Raw genomic sequence first — 15,281 nt, forward strand, 5'->3', positions numbered from 1 at the left:
TGATTGCCTCTTCACATTCATGAAAAAGGAAAAGGGCAGCACAATGGCTCAGTGGTTAGCACTGCTGCCTGACAGTGCCAGGTACCCACGTTTGGGCGACCGTCTGTGTGGGGTTTGCACATTGTCCCCATCTCTGTGTGGGTTTCCTCCGCCTGCTCTGGTTTCCTCCCACAATCCAAAGATGTGCTGGTCGGGTGAATTGGCCAGGCTAAATTGCCCGTAGTGCTAGGTGTATTAGTCGGTGTAAATATAGGGTAGGGAATGGGTCTGGATGGGTTATTCTTCAGAGGGTTGGTGTGGACTTGTTGGGCCCAATGGCCTGTTTCCATACTGTAGGGAATCTAATCTAAAAAAACCATCAATTTCACAGTCATCTGCTGGAAGTGTTACTTCACTTACAGCCTTGTGTGCAATACACTAAAAAGACTTTACATTTTTTGGTGCAAATAGGTTCTTGTGTTTTGCTGCATCTCATTTTATCCAAATGAAATGTCAACTTTTACATTCATACGAAAGCATGACAGAGCTATTGATGACAGATGATGGACCCTCAAAACTTAATTCTTAATGCCTTTGAGAAAAACCTTACAAGATTAAAGGGAAAGGCTATCAAAGGTATTGAAAGAGGAGGTTGACAATTGAACATGATTTTAAAATTTATAAACCCCAATAAATCCAGCAAGCTGGAAGTCATCTTCTCAGAGACTGCATATGTCTATCACCATCTGACAAGATATTTTGAACCTCCTGAGACACTTCTATTCAGATATGCAAAGGAAACTCAACTCTGCCTGCAGGTATTATGTTATGAGTATTGCTTCCTGTGAATCCTCTGTTGTTCCCTTCCATGCTGCATCTTGTTATGCTGCCCTCTGTCCTGCAGATCCAGAGGTCAATGTTCATGTACTATTGCGGGACATCTGAAACTTCAACTGAGATCTGATTTAAGGTGGGATAAGGAGCACACTTTCTGGTATGGCAGTGCAGAAAATAATTTCCAAAGCATACAGCAAAAATTCAAAGTGTAGAAAGTAGCCTTTATGAACAAAACCCTTCCAAAGAACAGATAAGAAAGCAGCTATGAGTATGGAGGTTGATTTAGTCCTCTTAGTCAATACTGTGTACTCCTTTTTTTTTTACCCACTGTCAAATTTAATGAAGCTCATAAATCTGTGATGAATTGAAAAGTATGAGCTCATCATCCTCATTGTTATTTCCTCTACAACTTAAAAAAGTGACAATTTCTTGCGTGTTTAAAAGCATCTTATGTGCATCCTTGCATGGCTGTGGAGCATGATTACAGACCTAGATGTCTTTTCCCCATGCAGTGAAGGATGAGTTGACTGATCTTGTTGGGATTGCCCAGCATTTTTAGTTTGCCTGTCTGTAATCTTCCTCGTTCAGAAGAACTAACACAATTTGAGATTTCTCCCCAGGTGGTTCTTTATAAAAATATTGATATTACTGGTTCCCCATGGGAGACTGATTAGCAAGGTTAGATCTCATGGAATACAGGGAGAACTAGCCATTTGGATACAGAACTGGCTCAAAGGTAGAAGACAGAGGGTGGTCGTGGAGGGTTGTTTTTCAGACTGGAGGCCTGTGACCAGTGGAGTGCCACAAGGATCAGTGCTGGGCCCTCTACTTCTTGTCATTTACATAAATGATTTGGATGCAAGCATAAGAAGTACAGTTAGTAAGTTTGCAGATGACATCAAAATTGGAGGTGTAGTGGACAGCGAAGAGGGTTCCCTCAGATTACAACAGGATCTGGACCAGATGGGCCAATGGGCTGAGAAGTGGCAGATAGAGTTTAATTCAGATAAATGCGAGGTGCTGCATTTTGGAAAAGCAAATCTTAGCCGGGTTTATACACTTAATGGTAAGGTCCTAGGGAGTGCTGCTGAACAAAGAGACCTTGGAGTGCAGGTTCATAGCTCCTTGAAAGAGGAGTCACAGGTAGATAGGATAGTGAAGAAGGCATTTCGTATGCTTTCCTTTATTGGTCAGAGTATTGAGTACAGGAGTTGGGAGGTAATGTTGCGGCTGTACAGGACATTGGTTAGGCCACTGTTGGAATATTGCATGCAATCCTGGTCTCCTTCCTATCGGAAAGATGTTGTGAAACTTGAAAGGGTTCAGAAAAGATTTACAAGGATGTTGCCAGGGTTGGAAGATCTGAGCTACAGGGAGAGGCTGAACAGGCTGGGCCTGTTTTCCCTAGAGTGTCGGAGGCTGAGGGGAGACCTTATAGAGGTTTACAAAATTATGAGGGGCATGGATAGGATAAATAGACAAAGTCTTTTCCTTGGGGTCAGGGAGTCCAGAACTAGAGGGCATAGGTTTAGGGTGAGGGGGAAAAGATATAAAAGAGACCTAAGGGGCAACTTTTTCATGCAGAGGGTGGTATGTGTTTGGAATGAGCTGCCAGAGGATGTGGTGGAGGCTGGTACAATTGCAACATTTAAGAGGCATTTGGATGGGTATATGAATAGGAAGGGTTTGGGGGGATATGGGCCGGGTCCTGGCAGGTGGGACTAGATTGGGTTGGGATATCTGGTTGGGAAGGATGGGTTGGACTGAAGGGCCTGTTTCCATGCAATACATCTCTATGACTCTAATATATGTTAATTGGCAATCCACCTCCTCATACATTCAGCCTGAAATGCTTGAGTTGAATCGAGAAGTTGGCAGGTTAGAGCTGGCTTCATGATGCATTTGTTTCTCTATTCCAAAACAATTAAATTTTATAACATAGTGAACCTGTAAGTCATCCGAGAAGTGAGTGACTCGATCTGGAATTATTTTTAAAAAATGGAAAATGTTGCATAATCTTACCTAAAAATCCTAGATAGATAATAGAGGCCAGTATAAGCAATTCAGCTCTTCAAGCCTGATCTACCATTCATTATGATCAAGACTAAACATCCAATTCAGTTGTCTTTTCCTGCAATTCCCTCATTTAGTTTGATCCCTTTACCCTAAATGATATATCCACGTCCTTCTTGAAATCATACAATGCTTTGGCCATGACCATTTCTGTGGAAAATTAATATTCTTAACTGCTAAAAGAATCTTTCTCATCGCAGTCCTAATTGATTTACCCCTATCTTTAGACGATGGCCCCTAGTTCTGGACTCCGCCACCATTGGAAAGATCCTTTCTGCATCTACCCTGTTTCATCTGGCTAGAATGTTTTAGGTGTCTGTGAGATCCCCTCATTCTTCTGAATTCCAGAACATATAATCCTAACTAATTCAACCTCTTCTCATATGTCAGTCCTCTTAAATCAGTCTGGTAAGCCTTCTTTGTACTCCCACATTAGCCAGAACATCCTTACTCTAAGGAGACCAAAACTGCACACGTACTCCAGGTGTGGTCTTACCAATGCTCTGTACATTTGAAGCAAGAAATCCCTGCTTTTTTACTTGAATATTCTCGCTATGAAGGCCAACATACCATTTGCCTTCTTTATTGCATGTTGTACTTGCATGCTTACTTTCAGTGACTTTTGCATGAGGATACCTAGATGTCTTTGCACCTTCCTCTTTTCCAATTTACTGCCATTTTGATAATAATCTGCCTGCCTATTTTTGCTATTAAAGTGGACAACCACACATTATCCACTTCATATTGCATCAACAATGTATTTGACAACTTACTTAACTTGTCTCAATCACACTGGAGGTTCACGGTATCCTACCAACCAGCTTTGTGTTTTTCTGCAAGCACAGAGATATGTCATGTAGTTTTCTCATCAAAAGCATTAATATATATTGTGAATAGCTGGGATCCCAGTACTCACCCCTGCTGTACCTCAAAGGTGACTGCATACCACTCGGAAAACAGATCTGTTTATTCTGACTCATTTCCTGTCTGTCAACCAGCTTTCTATTCATCTCATTTTAAACTTTAATCTCTTAAACAGAACTTTGTTGAAAGCCTTTTGCAAGTTAAAATAAACCATATCTACTGGCTTCCCTGACACCTCTACTGATTAAATCTTTGAAGAATTCCATCAGATTTGTCAAGCTTGACTTCCCTTTCATAAATCCATGCTGTCCGATCCTGTTATTGTTTTCAAAGTGCGGTGCTACTAAGTCTTTTATAATGGACTCTGGCTTCTTCCCCACTACTAATATCACACAAACTAGTTTATAATTCCCTGTTTTCTTTCTACCTCTTTGTCAAAGTAGTGGGGTTACATTAGCTATCTTCCAATCCATAGGATACAGGGGTCACAGTGCAAGGACAGGGGCTAGGCTATTTTGGATTGAGATGAGGAGAATTGTTTTTCACCCAGAGTGTGGTGACTCCACCACAGTGTAATTCTCTACCACTGAAGTCAGTTGAGGCTGAAAAGTGGGAAGTTTTCAAGAAGTTAGATATAGTTCTTGGGATAAAGGGAATCAAACATATGGACAGAAAGCAGCCAACTAAGACAAAAATAGAATGCTGGAAAAGCTCAGCAGGTCTCCCAGCATATGTGGAGAAAAATCAGAGTTAAAGTTTCTGGTCGAATAACCCTTCTTCAGTTCAGAACTGAAAAAAGGTCACTCGACCTGAAATGTTAACTCTGATTTCTCTCCACAGATGCTGCCAGTCCTGCTGAGCTTTTCCAGCGATTTCTGTTTTTCTGTCTGATTTACGGCATCTGCAGTTCTTTCGGTTTTTATTTAAGTAGCCTACTTAGTTGCATGATCAGATACGAACATATTGAATGGTGGAACAGGCTCAAAGGTCTGAAAGGCAACTCCTGGGGCTACTCCCTATGCTTTCTATGTTTCACAGTATTGTTACTGATTTGGTTTTCCCAATATATATGTAATTTAAAGTCACCCATTATTAAAGACATACATCAATTGTAGCTGTTTACATGTGCTGTTTGAACAGTTACCATTGCCTTTTCACCTCAGATATCTTATTTCTTTTCATTGAAACAAATTAATTTTGAAATTAATAACTTCACAGTGAAAGCATTCATATCATAATGGGAATATTTTGATGCTGTTAATGTTTTGAAATGTTTAATGGAAATTTAAATTAACTCTGAATTTTTTCAATGTCTTTTTACTAGGAGACCTATTTGAAAATTATTGCAGAAATGATGATTGGGTTACTGCTGGAAGGTTTCTGTATGCAATAACCATTATTTTGACATTTCCAATTGAATGCTTTGTTACACGTGAGGTAAGTTATCTTTCAGTAAATATAATTATGCAAGTTAATTGGGCATGTTTCTAATTTTACTGTGCACCATCTATAGATAGACATTTCCAGATTAATTTTGTAATATGCAGTGCTAGTTTTCTATTACCTCATAATAATGAGGAGCAGATTTTGATTTATAGTCATTGGGTAGAAAATAGGTATGAGCCTTTGCAATACAAAATATAATTATACTTTTACTCAATGTAGAACTGCACATAATTGTCATTCTGCTGTCCTCAAAACATCTAGTTTTGTTAATGGCATTTTGTATATTTATAGCGGATCCATAATTTTGCAACACTAAAACTCTAGAATTCAATTAACATAAACTGTTTGAATTACAAGACCATATACTTTCACTACCATAACATCACCTGACTCCATTTGTTCATTTAATATCAAAACCTTCAAGTATGGTTTTTAATCTTTTGACTTGACTATTCGTAACTTGAATGTTCCATTCACTGCTCACTGCTATGGTTGATGATATAAATTGGCTGCTTATATTGTAAAATTAAGATTGAACTGATTGACATTGCCATTTCAGAGGTAATTAAGAGTTAACCACATTGCGGTGGGGCTGAAGTCACATGTAGGCCTGACCAACTGAGGATGGCAGATTTTCTTCCCTAAAGGACATAGAGTCATAGAGATATACAGCATGGAAACAGACCCTTCGGTCCTACCTGTCCATGCCGACCAGATATCCCAACCCAATCTAGTCCCATTTGATATCAAGTTGCAATTAGTAGAGTCTGACGTGAAAGAGTTTTAATCAGCAATCTGGAGGAAACCTTTGCACTGTTTAGAATCACATTCAGCGCAAATGAAGTTGGCTGTGATTATTGGAGGCTAACTTCTAAGTCATAGAGTCATAGAGATATACAACAGAGAAACAGACCCTTCAGTCCAACTTGTCCACGCTGACCAGATATCCTTACTTAATCTAGTCCGATTTGTCAACACTTGACCCATAAACCTCTCAACTCTTCCTAATCATATACCCATCCAGATGCCTTTTAAATGTTGTGATTGTACCAGCCTCTGCCACTTTCTCTGGTAGCTCATTCCATACAAGCACCACCCTCTGCGTGAAAAAGTTGCCCCTGAGGATCCTTTTAAATTTTTCCCCTCTCACCCTGAACCTATGCCCTCTAGTTCTGGATTCCCCCACTCCAGAAAAATACCTTGTCTATTTACCCTATCCATGTCCCTCATGATTTTATAAAGCTTTAACGTCACCCCTCAGCCTCTGATGCTCCAGGGAAAACAGCCCCAACCTATTCAGCCTCTTCCGATAGCTCAAATTCTCCAATTCTGGCAACATCCTTATAGATCTTTTCTGAAACCTTTCAAGTTTCACAACATCTTTCCGATAGGAGAAAGACCAGAATTGCACACAATATTCCAACAGTGGCCTAGACAATGGCCTGTACAGCCACAACATGACCTCCCAACTTCCATACTCAATAGTCGGACCAATAAAGGAAAGCATACCAAAAACCTTCTTTACTATCCTATCTACCTGCAACTCCACTTTCAAGAAACTATGAACCTGCAATCCACGGTCTCTTTGTTGCACAAATTCTTCAGGGTAACCTCCCAGGTCCAAATATCTTCAGCTGTTTCATCCATGACTTTTCATAAACATAGAATCAGAAATTGTGATGTTTTCTGATGATTGCACAGTGCACAAAACCATTGCAATTTTACACATACTGATGTCATCTGTGCTTGCAATGTAACAAGTCCTCAACATCATTCAAATTTGGGCTAAAAAAATGAATAGTAGTATTTGGCTCACACTAGTACCAGCCAACAACAATTTCCAATAAGGGAGAATCCAAATATTCCTCTTTCAACTTTAACAATATAACCATTGCTCAATCCTCCATCAACAACTTCAAAGAGGTCCTTATTGACAAGAACTTTAACTAAACTAGCCGTATAAATACTGCAAGAGCAGGAAAACCCACCTCCTGACTCTCCAAAATCTGTCCACCATCCTCAAGGCACAAGTCAGAAATTGATGAAATACTTTCTACTTGTCTGGATGAGTGCAGCTCCAAAAACTTGGAAGAAATCAAACATCAATAAAAAACAAAACAGCCCACATTATTGGCTCTCCTTACACTGTAGTAAACATTCACTCCCTTACCATAGACCATAAAACATATAACGTAGAACATAGAACGTAGAAAAGTACAGCACAGAACAGGCCCTACGGCCATGATGTTGTGTCAAGTATTAATCCTAATCTAAAATAAAATAACCTAACATACACTCCCCTCAATTTGCTGTTGTCCGTGTGCAAGTCCAGCAGTCACTTAAATGTCCCGAATGACTCTGCTTCCACCACTACTATTGGCAACGCTCTCTGTGTAAAGAACTTATCCCTGATGTCTCCTCTTATCTTCCTCCTAACACCTTAAAACTATGATGCCTTGTGGCAGACAGTCCTACTCTGAGGGAAAGTCTCTGGCTATTGACTCTATCCATGCCTGTCATTACCTTGTACACCTCGATCAGGTCACCTCACTTCCTCCTTCTCTCCAGAGAGAAAGGTCCGAGCTCAGTCAACCTCTCTTCATAAGACAAGCTATCCAGTCCAGGCAGCATCCTGGTAAACAACCTTTACTCCATCCCCAAAGCCTCCGCATCTTTCTTATAATAGGGCAACCAGAACTGGACACAATATTCCAAGTGTGGTCTCACCAGGGTTTTGTAGAGTTGCAGCAAAACTTCACGGCTCTTAAACTCCATCCCCCTGTTAATGAAAGGAAAAACACCATATGCTTTCTTAACAACCCTATCCACTTGGGTGGCAACTTTGAGGAATCTATGCACTTGAACACCAAGTTCCTCCACACTGCCAAGAATCCTATATTCAGCATTCAAGTTCAATCTTCCAAAAATGCATTACTTCGCATTTATCCAGGTTGAACTCCATCTGCCATTTCTCAGCCCAGCTTTGTATACTATCAATGTCACGTTGCAGCTTGCAATAGCCCTTGATACTATCAATGGCACCTCCAACCTTTGTGCCATAGGCAAAGTTACTAACGCACACCTCAACCAAGTCGCTTATAAAAACTACAAACAGCAGATGCTCAACAACAGAGCCCTGTGAGACACCACTCACCACAGGCCTCCAGACAGAATACTTTGCATCTACAACCACACTCTGCCTTCTGTCAGCCAACCAATTCTGAATCCAGAGAGCCAAATCTCCCTGTATCCCCTACCTCCTGGCTTTATGAATGAGCCTACTGTGGGAACCATATCAAATGCATTGCTGAAGTCCATGCACACCACATACACTGCTCGACCTTCGGTAATCTGTCTCATCACCTCCTCAAAGAACTCAATAAGATTAGCAAGGCATGACCTGCCCCTCAAAAAGCCATGCTGACTGCCTATAATCATGCTATGCTTTTCAAATAGTCATAAATCCTATCCCTCAGAATTATTTCCAAACCTTGCTGACCACAGATGTAAGACTGACTGGTCTGTAATTGCCAGGGATTTCCCTATTAGCCTCGAAAAGAGGAACAACATTCACCTCCTTCCAATCCTCCGGCATGTGGAGAGTGAGGAAGCAAAGATCTTCACCAGCAACTTAGCATACTCATTTCTCACTTCCCGGAGCAACCTAGGATAGGTCTGGTCTGTCTCTGGGGACTTACTAATCTTAATGTTTGCCAAAATATCCAGCACATCAACTTGCTCAATCTAGATCTGTTCAAGCCTGTTTCCCTGCTCCTTAAAGTTCTCATTCACAACAAGGTCCCTTTCCTTATTGAAAACCAAAGCAAAAAAACTCATTTAGGGCTTCCCCTATCTGCTCAGACTCCACGCACAAGTTCCCAACATATCCCTGGTCAGCCCTACCTTCTCCCTGATCATTCTCTTATTCCTCACGTATGAGTAAAATGCCCTTGGGTTCTCCCTAATCCTTCCAGCCAAGTCTTTCTTGTGCCCCCTCCTGGCTCTCCTCAGTCCATTTTTAAGCTCCTTCCTAGCAAACCTGTAATCCTCTAAAGTTGTGCTAGATCCCTTCTTCCTCCACCATACGTAAGCTGCCTTCTTCCTTTTGATGAGAAGCTCCTCTGTTCTCATCATCCAAGGCTCCTTAATCTTATCCCTTCTTGCCTGTCTCAGAGGAACAAATTTGTGCATCACTTGCAATAACTGCTCCTTAAACAGTGTCCACATGTCTGTCGTGCCCTTTCTGTGGAACAGTTGCTCCCAATCTGTACTGCCCAACTCCTGTCTGATAGTGTCATAATTTCCTTTTCTCCAGTTAAATATCTTCCCATGGTAACTGCTCCTTTCCCTCTCCATGGCTATGGTAAATGCACTCTCTGATTAGCAATGCTACACCCCCTCCTTTTGTTCCCCCCTCCCTATTCTTTTTAAATGTTCTAAACCCTGGAACATCTCGCAACCATTCCTGCCCCTGTGAAACCCACGTCTCCGTTGTGGCCACAACATCATAGTCCCAAGTACTGATCCATGCTCTAAGCTCATCACTCTTACTTCTGACATTCCTTACGTTAAAGCAGACACACTTTAACTGATCCCTTTGTCCCATCACATGAAAAACCTTTCCGATAGATTCATTATATCCTATCACTGCCTCATGTACAACTACAGCTCCCCACCTGCACCCCCCCCCACCAACACACTGAGAAGTGTACCTCTGGTTCCCACCCTTGCCAAACTAGTTTAAACCCTCCCAAACCAATTAAGCAAATTTCCCACCAGGACATTTGTGCCCCTCTAGTTCAGGTGCAACCCATTCTTCATGTACAGGCCCTACCTTCCCCAGAAGGCATCCCAATGGTCTAAGTATCTGAAGCCCTCTCTCCTGTACCAACTGTGCAGCCACTGACTCGCTGACTGTTCCTCAGCTCATTGTCTCATGGCACCAGCAGCAAACCTGAGAACATTATTCTACTCGTCCTGCTCTTCAGCTTCCAACCCAGCTCTCTGTAGTCACTTTTCAGATCCTCAGTCCCTTTCCTGACTATGTCATTGGTGCCCAATATGTGTACAATGACAGCAGTGCATAGCATCTGCAAGATGCACTGCAAAAACGTGCTAAAGCTTCTTCAACAGCGCTTTATAAACCCAGCACCTCTCCCACTGAGAAAAGCAAGGCGACATGGGAACACTATTATCTGTAAGTTTCTGTCCAAGCTATATACCTTCTTGATTTAAAATTAATCAGTGTTCCTTCACTGTTATTGGTTCAAAGTCCTGGAATTCCCTTCCTAAAAAGACTGTGCTTGTATCTACATCATGTTGACCTTAAAAGTTCAACAACCTTATCAGCACCTTCTGGAACAGATATTGATAGCCAATAAATACTGGCCTTGCAATCAATGATCACATTCCATAAATTAATAATTAAGAGAAACTAACATGGTTCAGTGCCATGTTTATGAAAAGAATGAAAATTATTTGATTGCATCATGAGTAAGTAGTCTTATTGCTTTCATTCGTTGCTTCGATGTATGTAATGTTCATTATACAACAGACCAAACTTGAGAATGAATGCACAACATTTAGATTGAGTGAGACAAAATCAGCATTTTACATGGGATGTAACAACAGAAACTCTAAACTCACTCTTGATTTACATTTTCTGTAGACGTTTGCACTCCACATTCAGTTCCTGCTAATAAATGATTCACAATTATCTAATTGGCTGTTTTTGTACAATAAATACACAATCACAACAACAAACAATTGTCAAAGGTCTAGTATGCTTATACAGGCAATAAATGTATCCCCCTCTCTTATTTTATACGATAATTTATGTGGCAGTTTATGTTATAATAACTTATCAGTTTACTGCTGCTTTTTTAGTTGTCTTTGTGGGCACAGTCCTTGGTTTTCATTTGTGTTCTTCCTAATTCTCACCAGCAGTTCCCTTGGGGACACAGAGCATCTATCCAAAGTTGTAGCAACTGCATGTAAATAATGCAGTTGCGGTGGTTTCACACGTCATCAGATCCGTTCTTTCACAGTTTAACCATTTAGTTGAGGTTTGGGGATTCAAAATATTTGTTTAAAAAGGACTTATAAAATAACTGAAATTAAATTCTTCCTTCACTTCATTTTTGAGAGTTAAACACAAGAGACTTTGTGCCTGACTGGAATTTAACCCAAAGTATTGCACAATTTCTACAGTTCACTAAAAGCAAACTTTTACAATTTTACAATCAGACAGTGCATTTATAATGGAGATACAGATATTCAGAGCCTTATTATTTGAATTATTTTGTGGTTGTAAAGTATATTTGTCATTCTTCTGACCTGCAGATTCAGGATAGGGCTATACATTAGTTAATGTGTATCTATAATCAGAGAACTTAAATATAATGCTTTTAACTTTGTATAATATAAAATTTTATGATTGAAAATGTTAAGTTAAGAATGATTAGCATAGCTGAAACTTCACTAAAGCTTCATTATAAGTTGCAGTAGAACTTAAACCATTTTAACCATTGAAATGTTTTGAAGGATTCTGAAATAATAATTAAGATTAAATGAGATATTTTGGCTGCTGGAGAATCAGGTGAAGATAAGTTTTAAACATTTTTATCATTAGTTTGATGTAGCATGATGTTTTTCTGCCTGAAAATGTATTTTAAAAATATATTATTGCAAGAATGGGAACACAAATGCTTTCATTTGTTTAGCAAGGGATCATAGAATTTTCTTTCATCTACAGGTTATTGGAAACTTATTTTTCGGGGGAACATTGTCAACAATTTTTCATTTCTTTGTAACTGTCTGCATTGTTGCTGCAGCTACAGGCATTTCATTAGCCTATGATTGTCTTGGAATAGTTTTGGAATTAAATGTGAGTAAGACTATTCTTATAATAAGAGGGGCTTTTTTTTTTGCCATTCATTCTCTGGGTATAGATGTCATGACCAAGATTGGGATTTATTTGACATACATGTGAAAACATTGTTTGTGAATTGTTTAAGTTCATGTGCTAAAGGTCCTCCTATAACTTTGTTCGGATAAGGCTTAATAGTTTGATACAACCCAGTCATTTGCTTGGGCAAGGTCAGAAAACGATTAAGAGTCAATCGGATTCAGCCAGGACTGAAATTGGATATAAATGGGAGTATGAAAGAATTGCAGTTTTAAATTAGGTTTTTCTGACAATCCAGCAGCTTCACGGTTGCTGTTACTGAACTTTGATTTTTATTAAACTGAATGCAATTTGAATAAATTTTTTTAATTATTGCTTTTTTGTGAACTGAATGTATCTTTATTTGCCACTTTAGTTCTTCTTCTGGACTTCTGTCATTTTCTGCCTCATACCCAGAGTTTTCCTTCTCAGAAGGGTTCATCAGTTGTAAGGACTGGCTGTCCTTTCTCTTTCAGCATTTATGCTAAGCAGCTGTGCCACTGGTCCATACAATCTAACGTCACAAGTAACTCCTTTCCTGTGCACTCAGGTTTAAGAATTCCAATTTCTTTTTTTTTGTTCATTTCTTTCCTTCCTCACATCTCTTCCAGCATTTTCCTTCTCCAAGCCAGAAATTCACTCATTCAATCTGACTAGTTAGCCAATGGTTCCTAGCTGCCATTCCAATTTCCTTCCGATTCCAGCAACCCATCCTTTACTTATGGGCTCCTCTCGCACAGTTTTGGCCTCTCTACTGTCACACCATATCAGCCACCAGATCTCTCAATAGTTAGGAGAAGGGAACTCCAAGATTATGCAGATTGTAGCATTTCCTATCAATAGCTTCAGTTCAGCCACTTCACTTACAACCATCTTTCCTGAAACAGTATGTTTAAATTCTTTGAACAGGATTCAGCTTTAGCAGTGTAATGTAATAGCCCTCACCTAAGTCACAAACTGACATTCTATGTGATTGTGACCATGGTAAACTTAATCCAACTCAGCTTCTCAACTTCCCCACACCCATCGAAAAGTATCTCTCCTTTGTTACCCATGTGGCTGGGACTGCCAGCATCAGACTCCATTCTTATTTATTCAGTCATAGCCAGAGAATCTCCTGCAATGACTTCTCTTTTTCCACACAATTAAATTGAGCCCCCAAGCATCTCCTTTGATCCTTTCTTGTTTCTCATCTAAATACTGCCCCTTGGCAACAGCATCAGAAAACTTATTATATTTCACACAAGTGTCAACCAACTCCACCTCATCCCCACCTCTTCTAAACCAGCCAATGACTATGATGTACTGCTTGACCAATATCCAGTGGGTGAGTAGTAATTTGCTCCAATTAACTATGAGGATGACTGAAACCAATGTTTATCATCTTAGAAATAACACTTCTGCCCCTCTTTCATGGTTATATCCGTGCTCCAGTGTCTTTGGAGAGGGAGCATGTGGTGCTCACTGGCATGATGTAACGTCTTTGTGGACTGGTGGGCACTGCATGGTTTGGGGAGCATCATCACCCCAAATGATGTTATCTTAATTTAGGAAGTTTCTGTTTCAGTTAAGAAAGTTTCCGTTAAACCATTAATTTGTTATTTAATATAGTGCCTTAGCATGTTTAACTACATTTTTATTTTCTGCCTAAAAAGAGTAATGGAAACTTTAATTTCAATTTAAAAGAGTATAGGGAGCTTTATTCAGTTTAATAGAGTAGAAGCTTTACTCTCTATCTAATCCTATGCTTTACCTGTACCTGGAAATGTCTAATGGGGACAGCGCAACTGGAGCTTCACTCTATATTTAACGCTGTGTTGTCCCTGTCCTGGACGTCTTTGATAGGGACAGTAGAAAGGAAGTTTTACTTCAATTTAGAGGAGTAGAGGAAGCTTTACTCTGTATCTGTCCTCATGCTGTCCCTGTCCTGGGGTGGAGCATTGTTTGATGGGGGCATTAAAGAGGGAGCTTCACACTATAACTAACCCTGTGTTGTCCCTGTTCTGGTGACAGTGTCAGGAAAGCGACAGTGTCAGGAAAGCTTTAATCTATATTCAGTTTAAAAGAGTAGAAATAACACCTTGTGCATTTTTCCTGGCTAACCTGCAGTGCAACTATTAATGAGTTTGTTGCCGTCATTCCCAGTATTGACTCTCCTTCCACACCCACCAATTTGGTATCATCTGCAAATTTAGAATGTGTGTTTGTACATGTAAATAGATCCCATGCCCATGGATCTCCTGTTTTTTGTGCCATCCCACAGGATAACACATGGGGACAAGGGGGTAGAAATTCATCTCGAACAAAACACTGAATGGTGAGCGAGCTGCTGTTTCGCAGTTCACCATCTGATTCCAATGGAAAACAAATTCAGATGGAATGCAAAATAACATATCAATTCACAATTGGCCATTTTGTACTGCCATCCCAAAGTGAATTTAAATCTCCAAGAATATTAATTGTTGAGTAAAAGGGAATGATAATGAAAAAGCAATGTAAATAAGAGAAAAGTGTAAATTACATGTTTACTCCACGTTTCAAGGACTTTGACAAAACAATGAAACAACTTTGTAAATGTTCTTCAATATTATTTTGTTTTCACAGGGTGTGGTAGCTGCTACTCCGCTGGTTTTCATCATTCCAACAGCATGCTATCTAAAACTCTCTGAGGAGTCATGGTATAATTGGGATAGTGTTCAGTCTTGTATAATCCTGATCACTGGTATATTGGTGATGATTGTAGGTTTTGTAATGGCTGTCATGTTTCCAAAAGAGTGCAGTCATGGAAAAGAAATGTTTTACTGCATGCCTTCAAATTCAACTATATACAATGTTACATTCCCTGTCAATGAGACAGCCAGTCAATCTCCTGCATTCACCACCAACATATTATAAAATATGTGAATCTGTACAGTGGTGTTGATTAATAATAATTGTTGATTTCTGTTGCATTATAACAAATGTGCTGTTATTTTTCAAGTAAATGTAAAATTATGCCCTCTACTTTATGCTAATGTTTGCAACCTATTTATTTACTGTTGAATACTTTAATTTATTGTCCATATTTAAAACAAGTAAACACTAGCTTCCCCTTTTGTAAGTGAAGCAAATTGAACTCAGAGAACACTGACTAATC

At 39.7% G+C, this 15,281-nt stretch overlaps 1 protein-coding gene across 1 annotated transcript in view; it reads left to right on the plus strand.

Annotated features, from left to right (window-relative positions):
• Positions 1 to 15,040, plus strand: part of slc38a11 (solute carrier family 38 member 11) — an 87,087-nt gene extending 72,047 nt beyond the window's left edge. Inside the window, exons 9-11 of the mRNA XM_060827756.1 lie at positions 5,078 to 5,190; positions 11,954 to 12,085; positions 14,750 to 15,040. Coding sequence (XP_060683739.1) covers positions 5,078 to 5,190; positions 11,954 to 12,085; positions 14,750 to 15,040 — 536 coding nt within the window. The remainder of the gene's footprint in view (positions 1 to 5,077; positions 5,191 to 11,953; positions 12,086 to 14,749) is intronic.
• Positions 15,041 to 15,281: the final 241 nt, after the last annotated feature.

This window comes from Hemiscyllium ocellatum, chromosome 7, assembly GCF_020745735.1.
Source record: "Hemiscyllium ocellatum isolate sHemOce1 chromosome 7, sHemOce1.pat.X.cur, whole genome shotgun sequence".
NCBI lineage: Eukaryota > Metazoa > Chordata > Chondrichthyes > Orectolobiformes > Hemiscylliidae > Hemiscyllium > Hemiscyllium ocellatum.